The sequence below is a fragment of the Lepisosteus platostomus genome, chromosome 19, assembly GCF_059453375.1.
Source record: "Lepisosteus platostomus isolate fLepPlt1 chromosome 19, fLepPlt1.hap1, whole genome shotgun sequence".
Taxonomy (NCBI): domain Eukaryota; kingdom Metazoa; phylum Chordata; class Actinopteri; order Semionotiformes; family Lepisosteidae; genus Lepisosteus; species Lepisosteus platostomus.
Window position 1 is genome coordinate 12966683 of NC_142629.1, and position 18710 is coordinate 12985392.

The 18710-nt window shown below is 45.9% G+C and overlaps 1 protein-coding gene and 1 long non-coding RNA gene across 3 annotated transcripts in view; one reads left to right on the forward strand and one right to left on the reverse strand.

Moving 5' to 3' along the window:
• The window catches only part of rhbdl1 (rhomboid, veinlet-like 1 (Drosophila)), an 85930-nt gene that overhangs the window by 66326 nt on the left and 894 nt on the right, over positions 1–18710 (reverse strand). For both annotated transcript variants that reach the window (XR_015928368.1, XM_088612585.1), the window contains exon 2: positions 5392–5550. Coding sequence is in view for 1 of the 2 variants with exons in the window: in XM_088612585.1 (XP_088468711.1) it covers positions 5392–5550 (159 nt within the window). In the remaining variant the exon portion in view is untranslated. The remainder of the gene's footprint in view (positions 1–5391; positions 5551–18710) is intronic.
• On the forward strand, positions 10402–14180 carry LOC148645127 (uncharacterized). The gene is made up of 2 exons (XR_015928488.1): positions 10402–11863; positions 13933–14180. It is a non-coding gene; the product is annotated as an uncharacterized LOC148645127 (long non-coding RNA).

Below are 18710 nucleotides of genomic sequence, written 5' to 3' on the forward strand. Positions count from 1 at the left end.
TCATTCACCTAGGGATCATGGCATCCAACAAGACAATAGAATAGGACTCATTCAGACCAAAAACAGAGCAACAAGCAGAGAACAGTGAGATTCTGAATTTTGTGTTTAGAACCCGTGTGTCACTGCTGGCTCTGAACCTGACTTTCACGATCTTTTTAGTTTATAAACTCATCATAGGAAAGTTCCTCACCTTGAACGTTGGCTGGGCTCCATGTTCACGTCGCTGTTTGAATGTGACTGCGACAGGAGCCAGCCAGGGGGGAGGGGTGAAATAAGTCAGCCAGGGCTACCTGGCAAAACTGCATTTTCTCTGACCTCCCCAGTGTCTGCAGTGATGTCAATGAGTGACGTCCTGCTCCTCCAATCAGAGCTAACCAATCCTATCGGACTGGTTAGAAGAATTAAACAACAATGTCAAAATAATTCCTTTTCACAAGGAAATGGAGGGTTGCAATTGGGTCTTTGAGTGCAGAGCAATTTACGCAAGTCCTCTAATTGTCCTGTCAGATGATAAAAATAATAATAATAATAATAATAATAAACTTTATTTTATATAGCGCCTTTAAAGGTGGCTTCTCAAAGTGCTTAGATAACATCAACCCCTGTGAAGACTGACACCTCAAGGAGTTTCAAGACGCGTTTCTCCATCCTACATCCCTCCTCAAGATCACTACAGTCCCCTGAGTTTAATTCCACCTACGTTTTGAATTCCCTAAACCTCTTGTGCACTTTAATCGCTTGGTCAAGCTTTGACACATTGTCAGTTCTTGAAAAACTGGATGAGGCTCGGGGCAGAAATCGCTACTAACCCTGCAACAAGTGCTGGGGTTCAGATCCTTTCAATAGCTACAGTAGGTCTCTGAAAATGTAAGCCATTTGGACACACTTGGAACTCAGGGAACTTATTATGAGAATGCTTGACTATTTAAATTCTTTGTCAGACTACATTTTAAAACATAGTTCTTTAGCTGAATTTGACTGAGGTGCTCCAAGCAGTGGTACTTAGTTTGCCAAATGCAAACCTAGGTTTAGACTGCCAGGATATCTGCCCAGTAGCATTCCCCCAGGCTTGCCAGGTACAGTACCTATAAACTTGCTCTCAGTGTGGATTATGGATACCGTTGGGGACAGCTGCAAGAAATCACAGCACAGCTCAGTGTAGTTTGGAAATTAAGGAGGGCCATCATGAGAGTGAGAAGTGAGACACCATTTTCTCTCAGACCTCAGCCCTATACAGTAGGTAGAGTGCCTTTCTGTGCACTTTTATACCCTTAGACGCAGCACGAAAAGACTACTTTGCTGCCATGTGTGTTGTGTCAGGAAAATGGAAATATTTGGAAAGGACGTATATGTAACCATCCACAGGGAAAGAATCCTTCTGACCTCTGGAAATGCCAGACAGACAAATACATCTGTTCGTCACACATCTTTTGTAGCCTCAGCCAGTAAAATCACAGGCGTCATTGCCACCGACACACACGATAGGTGTCCTGCTTTCAAACATGTCAGAAAATCGGTCTTTACAATACTGACCATTGTATGGCTGATGTGAAATAACAGAACCGCATGGTTCCCAGCCCCCTCGTACTTGTATGAGGGCTGTGCCTTTGAGCAGTTCTGATTAAGAAGTGTCAATTACAAAGGCGAGAGGATATTAAATGGAAAAATAGCTCACGATCCCAAATCAAAACCCGGCCATGAATCTGTGTAATTAGGATCTCAGCAGGAAAAAAAAAAACAAATTTCACAGGGAGTCTGGATTGCAGGACTGAGGTCTTGGTTTTTTGTATGCAATGAGACAAGAACGGTAGACACAATCTGAATCACTTGAGGGAACATATTTCTAGAGAAAGTTTATTTGTTATGATAAACCAGTCCCCTTCAAAAATGAGAAACTCTGCAGGATTTTACCAAATGCACTGTGGATGCAGATTCCAAAAATATAAGGACTTTTTAACAGTTGATTGCATGTCTCCAGGGGGCGTCCTGTGACTGGGTACAACTTCAGCCAGCTATCTCAATTACTCCTCTGCTATGATGTGCAGCTGACTTCCACACAGCCCCTGCTGGGCCCAAGTGAGGCTTTGCAAGCTTGATCAATCGAGGAAGCAGACAGGCCAGCGAGATGCTCTCTGCCCTCAGCAGGTTCCCTCTAGAGCTCCTCCCACAGCCCCGTCTTCAAAATAATCAGGGCAACGTCCCCTGAGAAAATTGCACAATTAAGGCCCTGTGCGCCGCTCAGGAACAGGCAGGGCCTGAAATGGATGTTTATGAAGTTCGTCCTGCGCCTGGCTGCAGCCCATGGCGGGGACGAAGCACAGAGGAAAGGGTTGGTTTTGCCGAATAAGGAGGGGAGGTTGTTTTGACTGCGTCGGGCCCCAGGATAAACACAAACAGGCCCGCAGGGCTGGAAACCACACCAGGCCTCTTCTACAGGAGCGCTAGCTGAGCAGTGTGTGATTTCCTTCATGAATCAGTGAAAGAGCGCCTTCACTTGATCAAAAAGCTCAATCCACTTTGCATCCCACTTACGTTCTGAGGACTGTCCGGATGCCAAATTCTATTTCAGTTTGTCAGGATATTTTCTTTACACGTTGACACGCAGGGGTACTGTATGTACACATACCTTAAAGGTACAAGATAGACTTATATCTGATATACACAACACAGAGATTGTCTTTCTTCAAAGGCTACGTATGTGGTGCAGTGATATGAAGTGTAATACTGTCACTGACCAAAATATTAGGAACCCACCCCCTGCTGGGTAACGCACTGGGCCTTGATGAGTAGCTTGAACGGCTCAAACAGGACAGGGTGTGCTGGTTGACCTTCTGAGGCTGAACGGTGTGTGGGACTGTACCACACATCCTACCGGCTCCACCAGTATCTGATCCGGGGATTGTAATGGTCAGGGAAGGCAATGGCAGCCCGTCTCATGCTCCGGCAGCCAGCCATCTGCCGTCTCTGACTGGGACCTCTTTTGTTTGACTTGCTCCTAATATTGTGGCCATTGAGTACTTATCTTCCATTTTTGCCGCTTGTAATCTTCATATTTTTTAAACTGATGGATTTACTGCCGATCACGCGGCACGGTGGCGCTTTCTTACTCGGCCTGTCTGGAAAGGAGAAGTTAAATTGACTTGATGGAACGCCAGTTTTCCACCTCTGTGGGCAGAAAAGCTGAATGAGTGGCTGGTCGGACGACGTACACACCTCGACTTTCCCTGTTCTCCAGAAAAACACTTCATTCTGACTGTGGGAGCCCTGCCAGCCCCTTATCTCACCATTCCCAGGCCTGGGGCTGTCCGTCAAACTCTACTCTCCCCGCACAATTTCTCTGCCTGTCAAAATCCCATTTCGCCTCCACTTCCCCCCGTTACATCAAGTCTAACCGTGCACAGACACAGCTGACACGGCAGCAGCTATTTCACATCCCCATTCCGAAGAATTTCAACCCTAATTTCCTAAACAACGGGATTTACAGACTGGTTTTTAAAGAGACATAATCTAGAATGACCTCTGCCTGAATAGTAAATTTGTGTTACTTTGATACTATAACATATGCAAACCACACACAGATAAGCTGTATATCTCTATTAGCAACACAGTTAGTTTAAAAATCTACAGCAGCCATGCCAAATTAAGCCCTGCAAGCACAGCAGATTTAACTTGCCAATTAAAAATATAATTCTGCAGTAACACCTTTCGAAACCTTATCTTAATGGAAGCCATTTCTGATTTTCGGTAACGATGTATATCTATACTCAGGCGTTGCTGTGTTTAGCTCACTTTATCACGTCTTCGATGGCAGAACGCTTAGTGCCCCAGCCACTGCAGCAGATCTGTGAAGGAATAACGTATGTACAGAGGAGTGCTTCTCATTCACTGGCACCACGCCTGCGTCAGAGCTACTGATAGCACGTTTGGGACCAAGCCTAAGTGTCCAGCGAGACATTATTCAAGTGCTGCACACGCCTGCCGAACTCAGAGCTTATCTGGTCTCAGTGGAGGTCACAGAAAGTCCGATCAGGTTAAAGTGCAAGATCCCAGGGCTCCCAACTGGCAAGTAAAGGCACTCATTCAGATTACAGGCTGAGCTCGATGACTTGAAGCCTGGACCTCATCTGTAGCCAACTGTAACCGGGATTCTTCAACATGCAAACTGGGTAACTGGCATAAGGCCTCCAGAGATTTTGTCAGCTGGCATTAGATGGCTAAGGCTCTCCTGGCCCCTGGCTAACTTCCTGTGTTGCTGAACATTAACTTTCCAGGCTACTACAGCAGATCTGCGAACGAATAACCTATGTGCCGAAGGGTGCCTGCAATAAAGTCAGTGACAGCTGCACCACCTCTGACTGGAGCAGCAACCCCTGAACAAGAGTCAATGTTGTGAGATGAGACGTTAAGAAACAATTTGCGATTCTTAATGGGAAGGTATAAGCTGAAGAAACGAAAAAAAGTGATAGTGTGGTGCTCAAAGATACAACAGCAAGGTGTATGCTGGGACCTCTAACCCCTGACCTTTCCAGAATGAGGCCAAAGCCCGAATCACAATTTCACGCTGCCCTCAAAGGGTCACGTGTCAAAGTTCAACGAGACAAAGCCTCTCAGATTAATTAATTCAGGCAAACACTTCGTTCCACAGGGCACCAGAGGACCAATCAATGCACACTGCACAATTAAGATGTGAATTATAAAATGGTATAATCGGAGCTGTTTCCTTTTGTGTTTGTTTTTTTTTTTGTATTTGCGAAGAGCTGTGATGGTGCCTGGCTTCATTTGCATTCCTTTATTAGCGAAATAAATGAACATTTAAAGGGAGCTGACTGATGGCAAAAAACAAAAGTGTACACCCATCTGTAATTTTCCACACTGTAGGAAAGTGTCAGCGGTTGTGTTGAAAATTTGGTTACCTCTCAGAAATGTATTTCCTTCTGCATTGTAAATGTTAAACTGATCCATAACATGAACACTATCCTTAAAAACAGACCCGAAATTGCAGACACTAGCAGAAACGGAGTTCTTACTTATTCCATGTGTTTTTTTTTTAATAAATATGGGAACTTTAAGATATTAGATTTCTTTCACATGCATTATTAAGGGACAGTTGCTCTCGTATAGAAATAAACAACATTACAAACGTCTTAAAGGAATTGACCTTAAGATAATAGAAAACGTATATATCAGATTGAATTAAAAACATTGGCTATCTTGTGCTTTTATGAATCAGCAATGCCTCCGATATCAGTGCTGTTAGCACACAGACATAAAATAATAGTAACTGAAGGGACCACACGGCAGGTGCCCACAGGGGCAGGATTTATGTGTAAAAGGATTAACCCCAATCCTCACCCCTCCTGTCTGCTGGGAAGCTGAATGCAGCCCACTCACCAGCTCGATGAGCTCCTGGTAGCAGACCTGGCCCTCCTCGTTGCTCTGTACCAGGGCGAACAGCATCTCCAGCTTGGCAGGGTCCAGCTGCAGCTCATGGTGCTCCACCAGGGTGGTGAAGTTCTCCACTCCGATGAAACCGGTGTTCTCTGGGTCCAGCTGCCAACAGAACACACACACTGGGTCACACACCTCCCTGGACACCTGATGGACACACACACTGGGTCACACACCTCCCTGGACACCTGATGGACACACACACTGGGTCACACACCTCCCTGGACACCTGATGGACACACACACTGGGTCAGACTCTCACTGGACACCTGATGGACACACACACAGGGTCTGACACTCACTGGACACCTGATGGACACACACACTGGGTCTGACACTCACTGGACACCTGATGGACACACACACTGGGTCTGACACTCACTGGACACCTGATGGACACACACACTGGGTCTGACACTCACTGGACACCTGATGGACACACAGTAGGTCAGACACTTACTGTACACCTGATGGACACACACTGCATCAAACACCTCACTGGGCACCTGATGGACACACACAATGAGTCAGACTCACTGTATACCTGATGGACAAACAGTAGGTCAGACACTTACTGTACACCTGATGGACACACACTGCATCAAACACCTCACTGGACACCTGATGGACACACACTGCATCAAACACCTCACTGGACACCTGATGGACACACACTGCATCAAACACCTCACACACTGGGTCAGATTCTTTCCTGGACACCTGATGAACACTCACACTGGGTCAGACACTCACTGGACATCATGTCACACCAAGTCAGACACTCTCCTGGACACCTGATGGACACACACTGGCTCAGACACGTGATGGACACCTGATGGGGACACACCAGGTCAGATACTCCCAAATGTAAATTGGGAAAACCAAGTATAATTCAGTGTAAATTCTACAACAGAGGTGAGAAATGAACACTCTCAGAGAAGAAAGCAGAGTTATATGACAAGATGTTTCCTCCAGATTTCAGAAAGCTACATCAGCAGCCTCATGGGAAGCTGTCTACAACCTCAAAGCTTTGCCAAAGGCCAGTTATGGGAGGTGTCCTGACATTCCTCATCAAGAAACCTTTTTATGGTCCCAAAAGCCCAATATTTACTGCGATGCTTGTGTTGTATTGGATCCCTTTAATTGATTTAAACAGAGGTGGATCATAAAACTGCCAGAATTTAGTTTTGTGAAATAGGGTCTTATGACCGACAGGCTAGTAAAGCACAGAGCCACTGACAGCTCACTGCAGGGCTCCTCTGTCATTCAGCTCAGACACCAAGAAAGACACCAAGCTACTTAGGTAGATAGATTGATATTTACACAGATACATCTTAAAAACAGATCCATTACTCAAAGGGAAAAAAAATACAATCTCAGTAATTTCCTAGAGGTATCACATTTCGCTCTGCTTTTCTGTAAAAAAAAGTATTTTTGTTCAGGGGGGGAAGAAAGATTACTCGACTTTCCTGCTTCATGATTCAAGAAATTCATGATTTATATGTGAAAATGTAATACACCCTTCTATATTTACACGCATTTCTCTAATCTAAATGTGACCCGTTCGCTGCCATTTTCTGAAAATTCAGTTTTACACTACACAAAATCCTGTTTCAGAAAATAACAGTGAAAAGTGATTCAAATGATTAACCTCTACATACAGTACACAGGTTATATTGCAAGTATTCTCCATGTCCTTAAGACACTTTATCGATCTACCTATTGAAGGTAGATCACTAACCATAATAGCACAGTCCTGTAGGTAATACAACTGCTGTGTACCTCTGTAGACTAAAATAGGAACAATTTCAAGAACAATGAAAACAATACCTGGACTATTCTGGAGCCTGTCTAATTGTCATATACTCCAATACAATCCACTCCTGAATGTAGTAGTTGTAGCAGCAGCAGCAATGACAGTAGTAGTAGTCAATAATCATATATGGTGTTTTTCTGGACACAACACTTAATAGCACTTCGGTTGTCCCCACCTGGATGACGCAACTGCAGTCATAGAGCAGCAGTACACTCGCCACACACCAGCTATCAGTGGGGAGGAGAGCAGAGTGATGAAGCCAGTTCAGAGAGGGGGACTATTAGGAGACTCTGATTGGTCAGGGGTAAAATCCACTCCTGAATTTATGGTCGATCCCCAAGTCCTAAGATCTAAGATCTAAGAACATCACATCTTGTAGGAATTGCGTGGAAGTTGCTGTGTGCTGTTTTGGAGGGCTGGGGTTTTCAGCGTGCAACTTTATTTTCTGTGGGGTTTGAGCAATTCCCTGTTATGATATCAGAAGGCAGATGAACATCAAAATTCGCCAGTGAAGTGCTAATTTCCAAAAGTGACAGAATACAGAAGTGGATTTTGTACAGCGGTAGGGGCACATTTTCCTTGTTTTCACCCATACTTGTTACATCTCTTTTAAATGCACTATGATGCACTGCTACTGTACGACTGCAAGTAGAGCTGTTATTCACCAGAAATGGAAATGGAGCTTAGCCTGTTTCAGAGTGAAATGTGGTTTGGACCTTAATGACACCTCAGAGTGGGGAATGACTGAAGACGCAGTTGTCACTGCACAGAGCAGCAGCTTCAGAAATACTGTAGGCATGTTCACATGAATCTTCACTGTCTTAGGGCTGACACAGTCCACAGTGCTCTTATCCCTGCTTTTGCGTGACACTATTTTATTTTAAACGTGAATGTGAGAAACCTTGAATTCTTTACCATTTCTTATTTGTTTACATCTTCAGCAGTACTGACTGAATTCTGCACTTCCTCCCATCTGCACTCTGTGGGAGCCATGTCAGAGGGGCATGAGAGAAGGCTACCTGCAAGGGTAGGGGTATCGCAGATGAGAGCTGGGACACGATTCCTTATATGGGTAGACATAAAAAAAATAATCAGCTTCTGGCAGTGTGGACGCGTTTCGGACTCTTCAGAAATAAAATATTAAGCCGTTAATCACACACATAATTGGCAGCCCCAACCTAAACAAGCCATTCCTTGGCACAAACTTGTGGATTTAATAGAGGTCCTCCTCAGCCGCCAACTGTCTCTGCACTCTGGCTAAAAGCAGCAGTCATGTCCACCCCAGTCCACCAAACCTGCAGGCAACAGACAGGGCTGTCCCCCCAGATGGCTCTGAACTGTAGCTGCAGCAGTAGAGGTGCCGGGTTTAAAAATCAGCACATTAACAGGCAAACACAGGCAGGACGACTGTCTGGGGAGCCACAGAAAATAAAACTATCAGTCAGGAAGTTATAGTTGAGACCTAGTTTCCCTGCACGCTGCATAGTGGTCTTCGCTCTGGTGCTGCTGTCTGAGAGTTGGGAGAGTTATCATCGAACACTGCAGTGTTTTAATTCCAGTTAATCTACTTGTCTGACTCCCTTGCCCTAATCTGTTTCCCAGTGTAAGATAAGAGCAATTAAGCATATGCTAATTTGTTTCCACCCTCCTCAGTCATTTCTGGACTCAACTGAGGCTCCATTTGCTGCTGGATGAGTGACTCACATAATGGACAATATTAATATTTATTTATTCTTAGCTCTACACAGCGACGTGAATGAGCCAGGTCAATAACGACGGGGCCACAGCACAGTCCTGTGTCGTTTCTGCAGGTAGAGAGCCACCTACAGATTCATTTCAGACATAGCATACTTAAAACTAACATTGGCAGGTCTGGCAGCGGCAGCACAACCGTAAAAAAAGGAGCGCTTTGTAAGACTTATGCTAAAAATAAGCACTTCAAAGGCGTGCTTATCGCTTTACTGTATTACCATAAAGACACGCGAGCGGGGCCTTCATGGCGGGCTGCCCTGTGCTCAGCTGCCTCTTCGCCGGTAAATTTCAAATGTTTTTTTTTTATTGAATTCCACATTCAGCTCTGCGGGTCGTGTTTCGGAAGGGGGGGGGTTATTTTTAATTACGGCTCAGATGCCAGCCTGTGAAAAATTGATTAAGGATGCTAATAAATAAAAGCAAAACAGAAAATTAAGCAATTACATAGCTCAAGCTGCAGTAATCAATCGAAGGGAACGGGCGTCGGTGTTAACTCTTTCCAACGCACGGTAACTTTGGCGCCGATGGCGTTTATCGGAAAAGAGCTGATATGAAACCTCACCAATGACGTTTCCAATGCCATTTTAAGACAACCCAATTCCAGGCACACACTCAAAGCACGGAGCCTTATGCGCAACATTAGAAAGGAAGGCAGGATTGTAAAACTACTCCCACGAACGGCACGTTTCACACACGCCTAGGAGCGTAACACCGAGAATCTCAGACAGCCGGAGAACCACAAGACTCCTCAGAAAAAAATACAATTGTTACGTTATTACCAACACAGCTGGAACAGCTTTTCAAGTCACAGAACTGCCGCAAGGGAAGACAGGAAAAAAACGGAAATGCACCTTGGAATACGGAAATAACATTTAAGGCACATCGTCCTTCTATTTATCCCCAAACCTTAGATATACCAGGGGTTTGCTTCTTTCCTGGTAACGCTGTAACGTTGGCTTTTGAAATGACATATTATACATACATGACAAACAATGAACATAAAAATTATTAACAGATCATTTGTATCACCTTAGAACTATCCGAGTTTTGTTATTAAAACGTTATCCCGTCTCCAGGAATCGGTAAATCCTCGGCACTTCAGTTAAAGCCAAGTGTTAAAGTGTTACAGATTCTCTACAGGCTTTATGAATGGAATTTAAATCTCCTAACCTCAATTTTCATGTTTTTTTTTTGTTTCTAAATAAAAACATTGTATCGCAGGAGTCAGGACCACTTAAAAATGCACCACCTCACTCCTGAAATTAAGCTGTTGTGAATGAGCTCAAACAAGAAAGGCTTTGATCTGTTTCCGACTAATCCACTCACATTTTGCTTCATGCTGCGGTATTTATACATGACATGTTTCCCCGTTTGTTTCAGCTGAAACAGAATATGAAACTCACACTGCTGATGGTAGGAGTGACTGACTCGTGCCCTGAGATGAAAACACAGACTCTGTTCATAGATCGGTTCAGGAAATTGGTACAAACATTTCTACAGGCAATTCAAAGCACCCAGCAGCGTGCAGCCTATCCAGGACATTGTGAGAGGGTAGCAGCAGCCAGTGCGACCAGAATGCACCCCGTCATGGAGTGCATCTTTAACACTTCCTCCCAGACGACAACACAGAGCTGTCAGGGAAAATACAAAATTGCACAAGGGACAAGTGACTCCGGGAGGAAATGCAGAGGAAAGCAGCTCTTAAATGCTAACATATACTGTACATCCGCCAATTACAGCAGCAATGTAGATGGGTGAGTCATGCTGGGAGCTGCCTGATGGTCCAACCACTAACATTAAAAGTCGGCGTAGAGCAAAATGGTGCAAAGTCAACAAAGTCATTGGTGGACTGAAAAATGTTGCAAAGACTGTTGATTTTGGTGCCAGACATTGTTCTGGGCGTTAGTGGGACCAGCGGGGGGCGCCCACACTGCAATCTGTGTGGGTATTAATGCCCCAGTATAGTGACGGGGACACTATACTGTAAAACAGGCGCCGTCCTTTGGATGAGACGTTAAGCCGAGGTCCTGACTCTCAGTGGTCATTAAAGATCCCCGGGGCATTTCTTGATAAAGAGTAGGGAATTATCCCGGTGTCCAGGCCAAATTTCCCCCCTCAGCCTTTACCGTGCCCTCCAAATTGTCCCCATGTGTGATTGGCTTGCACTTGCCCTACGACGGACTGGCGTCCTGTCCAGGGTGTACCCTGCCATGCCCTCGTTGCTTGCTGGGTAGGCTCCGGCTTCACAGCAACACCGTATGATATAAAGCGGTTTGACAAATGACATAACATAGCTTGTGCAGGACTGCAGAGGAGGGCATGGTGGCAAGTCACATGTCCACACTGATGTGAGGATGAGCCTTCAACAGTCAACCCAACCAGCGCAGTCCCAGCTACCACCCTGTTAAAAAGCCTCTGTGAAATAAGTGGAATATAGTTCTGCGGTGCTTGAAAATACAGTAAATCACCATTTGGAGACTTGTTCGTTTTGAACGGTGCTCACTGATTTGTGGAACCTGTGCGGTTAGAACTGTATCTCTTTGAACGATGTACACGTTGCTGTAATCATGTCTATTTCCGAGGTGAGGAAAGCCTGCCACGCTGTCAGGAAGCGCCGTGCCGCTCACACCGCAGGCTAGAGGAGCGCACGCTTGCTGTGCCTTCCAGAGCGCTGGTGCTGCAGCGTCCCCAGGTTACAGCTGCTTACAGTTCGGATACACGGCTGTTCTTCACGAGCGGGTTTAAAAGGGGATGAAGGTACAATTTGGAAAAAGGAATAAGAGAGATAAGGAGGTTGGAGTCCTGGGGCGCTGGGCACAGAGCCTCACCGTGGCAGACTTGACGCAGGTACGGGGTGGAATCTAATAGACGCTGTGGAAGAGACACGGGGTCGTTTAATATCACCTTGCAGGAACTCTTTGAACTGAGCCAGCAGCTCGGTCACTTTCAGCTCCCGGCAGCTGGAGTCGGGAGGGAGGGGGCTGTTTTTCTCAGGCAGCGCGGGAGCGAACGGGCTAAGGGGGGAAAGCGCGGTAATTGAACCGATGCGACATGACGAGCGGCACGGCAACGCCGGGCCTGCATCGGTTGCCACGGCGACGGGGCGCTCGTTTCCTGTGGCGAGAGCGCGCGCGTGCGCGCGGGCGCAGACACACAGAGCCTCTCCGGGCTCCGTCTGCGCCTCCCGAGCAAACGCACGCGGCGCATTCCTTCAACCTCCACCTCCTCCTCCTCCTCCTCCTCCTCCTCCCCCTTCCTGGTGCCCAGAGAGCTGTCGTGTCACAACCCCTGCCCTGGGCCTATTGCCCTCTCATCTCACAGCCCCCCCCCTCGGGAAGATTTACCGTGTAGTTATACACATAAACACCACGGTCGGTGTTGAAGAATCAGACTACTCATGAACGGGCAGTTTCTTTTCCTCCCTCATTATAATAACCACAAAGATGATTTGATTTGACAAGGCCTCTTCTGGGGCTGTCCTTCCATGGGAGACTGGGCAGGCTCAGGGGGAAGATTAACAATGTGACACCAGCTGAGGAGCTGGCACCTCACCAGCCCGGATGCCGCGTGTGTGAGACGGAGGTGGGCTTTTTGTGCTGCACACCCCAACACACAGCGCCACGGTCCACCTGTAACTATCTCACACACCCCTGAGGAAGCGCGTGGCTACGGCTCTTTGACAGATACCTTGAGCTGGGATTAAATATGACTGGAATATTTATTGAGCTGGGAAAGGGCAGGGGCTTTGGTTTACCACACATCCCCTGCATTTTGAACCTGTCCTTGAGCTTTCTAGCTGCCTGAAAAAGAGAAAAGCCTAGTCGACAGCCACCGATACATTCCCAGCTGGTCCACACGGCAAAACTGACCCGAGTCACAAATAACACGCGTGAAGGGAGCCACAGGACCTACAGTGAGATGCACAGCCAGGCCCCTCAGCCCATCAGAGCTCGCCATTTTCCTAAACGCCTGTCCCAGCATCAAACTGCGTTTTGACAGATCCCATCAGCCCTCGATTCCTGATCCAGTCCTTTCCTCAATCTACAGAATCGTCAGCACCCGTTAGGAACTGCTAATTGTTATTTACACTACTATCCGAGAATCAGTGTTAGAATCACTACCATCCCAGAATCAGTGTTAGAATCACTACCATCCCAGAATCAGTGTTAGGAGACCTGCAGGCTGATGGCAATGTCAGTGAGTGACACACTGCTCCTGAAGGGGGCGCTCTCGCTGTCGATAGGCGTGACAGCGCGTCGGTCCACACTTGGCTCTGCGCACGGAGGAGGAAATTGCCCGCATGCCCCACCCTCTCCGGCCCAGGCGCGAGAGTCGCCAACGGGAATCCACTGCGATTCCAGAAACGGTCCAGAATCGTTCAATCATTCATCCATTATCTATTCTCCAATACAGGGTCGCGGGGTAAATTGGGTAGATAGTCAAGAAATAATAATGGGCAATTTCACAGTGGAAAACAATCCGTTAAATCTCAAAACCATGAGCCCCAGTCGCAAGGGATACTGGGATAGCAAGACAACAGCAGTCAGATCCAGAACGGAGACTGACATACGTACACCTCAAGTGCTGTGATGATATATCCTGATTTGAAGGGACCCACAGATCCAGGAGGTGTGTTAGGTTAACAGACCACATGTTTTTCAGTTTTACTATGCTTCCACTGTCCTTTATTACACTCTACTCTACTTTATTATTTGATGCTCTATTACCTTTTTATGAGGAGGGCATCACACGCCTTTTCACAGTCTTTTGATTTTCTTAATGTTACTATTCTACTGTATCTGATAGAAAGTGACAGTCAGCATTTTATACATTTTAAATCTATTCATCAGTGTCAGAGCCCGTGTATGTTAATCCATCTCCTGGTTTCCATTTGTTATTGTCAATGTGTGTTACAGGGATCTGGAACGAGCTATCCAGCCACGATCGTGAGGCCAGCAGACGTTTTAAAGAAAAGCTGGATCACATCCTCAGATAAATTAATTGGGCCAAAGGGCCTGCTCTTGTTTGGATCTTTTCCTACGTTCATTTGGAAGCAAATATCCATATGAGGACAAGTCAACGGAACAACGAGAGATACTCATCATTCCCTTCAGTTCCAGTTCCTATTTTCCCCACACAGTAAAGGAAGCTTTTTTATTCTCCAGATCTCAAATCTTTTTTTTTTTTTAAAGAGACATCAATTCTTGAAGAGGGTTTTTAATTAAAGATGATATATTTGGCTGCCGTTCAAGCTCCTTTGCTAAAACTGTGCTGGTCCCCCATCCAGCTCAAACAAGACAAACAAAACGCTCCTCTAATTGAAATGTCTCTATGTGTGCGCAGCGATGTGCCAGAAATAGATTGAGATCAGCCCACCTCTCCTCCTGCCGACAGAGCTCCTTCATAAACAGCCTTTTGAAGGCACTGGCTTTCCCACACCTGAACGCAGCCGCCGAGTTAAGAGACCCCGCATGAAGGCAAAAGTCGGCCTTGCTTCTAACACTCTTGACGATCGGGTTCCAGCTAGTTTCCACATTGGCCCGAGAAGAAGAATGCAAGGGAAAAAATAGGAAAATTCTTATATCTGTTTTCTTATATCAAAATGACATTAAATTACATACTGATACTAGTAATCAGTTTGTTTTAAAGACCCAGGGAAAAGTCCCAATAGGGTGTATTTCAAACATATGCATGCTGCTGAAACAGAATGACGTACAGTACAGTTAAATGAGATGCTCGGGTGGGCTGAATAGCTTGTTATTAACTTAATGTTCTTTTGCTCTTTGTCATGTTATAGGCATCTTATATCAGAAATATGTGTTCATTGGCAATTAAGGTTTTATGGCTCTGCTTCATATGAGCGTAGGACACTGCTGGTCAATGAACAACACACAATGAACGTCTGCCTTTTCACCACTGCGTTTTGCTGAGCGTTTTACAGGTGACATCATCCCCATGCTTCCTGGATAGCACTTAATTTAGCCAGGATGACCTCACTGAGTGTAGCAAATGTTTCTGACGTGACAAAGTGGCACAACAACGGATACTGGTATTTTAATAAATTAACAAGTAATAGGTTTATTCCATGCCGAAAAGAGAGGAAAGAAAACAAAACGTTTTGGCTGTGGAGCCTTCTTTGGGTGTAAGTAATAATATTATTACACTACACTACAATAATTACACTACAATAATAATACATTAAACATTTAATTTATTGAATGTTTAATTTAATTTAATAAATTAAACATAGCTGTTGTCGTGGTTGCATAGCCTCTATGATTTCAAGTGATCGAATAAAATATTGTAAAGACAGCAAAATTATATCAGGTGGGGAGCTGTGTCAGCATGCGTAGGCTGCAAAGGAACAAGAAACAGGTTTATTCCATGCTGCAAAAAAGAAGAAAGAAAACACAACGTTTCGGCTGTGGAGCCTTCTTCAGGTGTCAAGATGGTGTCTTCAGGTGACACCCGAAGAAGGCTCCACGGCTGAAACGTTGTGTTCTCTTTCTTCTTTTTTTCAGCATGGAATAAACCTATTACTTGTTCCTTTGCAAAATTCTACCATTGCTAGCTGGAATGCGGTGCTTTCTTGGAATTGTCCCCAAGTCATACTGGAATGTGATTTTCCATTAGCAAATATCTGACCTCTGCATGAGTACAGCCTCAACTTTTAAAACGCATTCCAAAACACTTCCAAAATGTTCACCCTCCAAAATAAAAAACGTGCAGGATATGCCCCATTGTCAGCTCCTGCAAGAATTTCCAGCTTGGACGCCGCTCCATGTCAGTTAGTGCAAACCCACCTTGAGACTTTGGGAACTCAAGTTCCAGGGCAGCTTGTCTATCCAGAGAAAGTGCGATCCAGACCACTACAAGAACATTCACCTTCACCAATATCAGCTTGCCCTGGCTCCTGGTCCCAATCTGATTTTAAAGACCGAGGAGTTCGTGATCATTGGCACTGAAAACGAGCCCAACAGACAGGAAAAACACTATCACAGATTGTCACCCAGAGGTGCAGCCTGCTGAATTTGATCACAGCCAGCCATTGCACACCTGGGATGCACGAGCTCTTACAGAAGAAGAGGCGATGGAGTATGTCATCCAGAAGCGTCATGCCCACAGTACTTCAGACACAATCTCTAGAACAAACAGCAGCAGACTGCAAAAACCAACAGACCTGCAAAGAGACACTCGTCTGAAAAAACCACATCTCAGCCCCGTCACAGCTCTGTCAGAACCAAGTTGCAAGGAGATTTCCCTGTGAAGCTAGCTGGCATAAACGGAAGGATGTCAGGCAGCCTGAGACTACCATATTTAGATCAGAGCAGCCTGGTTTTGTTACAGCGCAAAGCGGAAAAGTGACTGGGCACCAGACTACTGGGAATCAGACGGGAGTATGGGATCTCATTGCCCAGCAGGTATGAGAAGAACAAGACGTCAGCCGCCCTGTTCTCGCTAGTGCTGAGCTGCCAGATTCTGTGCCAGAGGATTTCACAGCCTTCTGTCAAGCCTTTGGGATGCGCAGGAAGGAAGCCAAAAAAAAAGAGTAAAAGCCGTTCCCACGCACAGTAGATTCTGAGTGGCCCGACGGTTCTGAAAATCAGCTGGCTAACAGGCGGTTCCCAGTCCAAGCCCCAGTTTTGCCACTGACATACAATGCCTCATCCTAAACCCAGTTCCCACACCTCCTTACACCCTGTCCGTCAGCGGTCGTGGTTAAATAGCTCCCCCCAGCCCGAGTATCTAGAAATCGCTTCGGATAATGGCACCCATTCAGAAATGAATCGCGTAAATGAGCACGTGCACTCGTCAATGACGGGAGGTGAAGTCCCTGTGCGTACGTCTTCAATGACAGCGCTCGCTGCAGCACGTGGTCGAGCAGGGAGAGAAGTCTCCGCAGCATTCCAGTCACCAGGCTGAAGCCCGAGAAAACCGCTCTCCAAGGCTCTGCAGGCAATGTCCAACGTATTTGCATAGGGTCTCCTTAAAAACACAGTTTACATGGGGTACCTACTGCTTTACATCTTAAAAGCGAGCCAGGAACATGATTTGTCCTTTGGTATCTCCTGCAGGTCACCTTACATTTACTTACAGAGTTCCAGAGCATAACGAAAAAGGTAATGGGCACCCACCTCATGGGTCTACAATGGACCAGTAAACCAAATGCACTTTGGGGACAATCTGTCCGTCTTTTGTAAAAGAAAATAAGAAAGGAAAGCACAGTGAAGGGAAAACGCGCTAATCTTCACCGTGAGCACTGAGTGGGAAAAGACACAGACCATTAGGGACAAACACTGTCATAACTGTGTCTTGGTGTGGAGACCTCGCTGAATTTCACCCCAGGCGCTCAGGCGATCCGTCAACCTCAGACCACCAAGATCGCATTTGGCCCAAAGCCTGATGATTTTAGCACATTAGCTAAATGGCTGAATGAAATTGGCGATTAGCACACGACTCAATTTTGCTTTTGTAAAATAAAAGGCCGCAGAGCAAGGCGGCTACAGTACATTAAAAGCTCAATCCGCTCTCCTGATATACATGTTCTCAAATGTGTAACAGACCACATCTCTGAAGCAGCAGACCCACAGCTATGGAGGACCTAACCCTACAGCGTGACCTTCATTGAAAATCAAAGCGCTTATCTTTCAGTTTGTATTTTTAAGGCTATGTACTATTTACTTCTTATTTTATACCTGTTTTTCCGCAGGGCTGCTTGTGATGCTCCGCACTGTATTGGAAATGCTCGTCAGTCAGGACTGACACCACACACAGCACTTCCTAGCATCCGTAGTATTTTGCCTCATCACACATTTTACCTAAACAGCAGAGAGCTTGGGGGTGGAGGACAGTTCCTGCTGTTTCCTTTCAAACCACATCTCATTCAAACATTTGAAACCATTCGGACCCGGGCAAGAGATTCGGTCCCAGTTTGATAAGGCGCTCTTCGCCTTTCTGTGTAGCTCCCAGTACTAACTACAAAATAACTTCTGAAGAATTAGTATGCCCCCAAAGTCTCCTACCCCCTTTAAATCTCTATCAACAGTACTTGGATCCAAAAATTCACTAACATTTATCACAGTGGAGGGAAGGCGATGTCTAGCTGTCAATCTGTTTATCTCTCTGTGCAGTCCTGTTACTGCGCAACACGAGCTGAACGGATCTGACAGCCAACGGTGGATTCCAAGGCAAAAATAAGGCACAAGCGATGGTGAGAAAGATCACACAGTCCCACGAGTGATCCTGAGCCGATCATCTTCAAACGCACAGAAATAGTTCGGTTATTTAAAAAAAAAAAGAGCCTAAAGGCAGTATGAATGCAAAAGAAAAAAAAAAACACTGGGCAATTACTACACTGAACGTTACTCTGAGACAAGCAATCCTCATCTCTCTCTCTCAGCTCCAGGGCAGAAGGAAATAAATCCCTTTTAACAGTTGGGGGTGGCTGGGAGTTGTGGTGGTCTATTCCTAGTCCCATGATCAACTCCCTGGCATCCTGTGGCCTCAACCCCTTCACACATCTTTGCTCCTAACCCCTGTGACTTTCTTTCCAGATTGAGGCAACCCAACCCAACTAATGCCCGGACAGAGAGCCGGATGGAGATATCGGTTTCTCCGGGATCTTCATTAGGGATGAGGCGGGGAGGAATTCTGCCTTAAGGAGCACGGAGATTGCAGGCACAGCCACGACCCA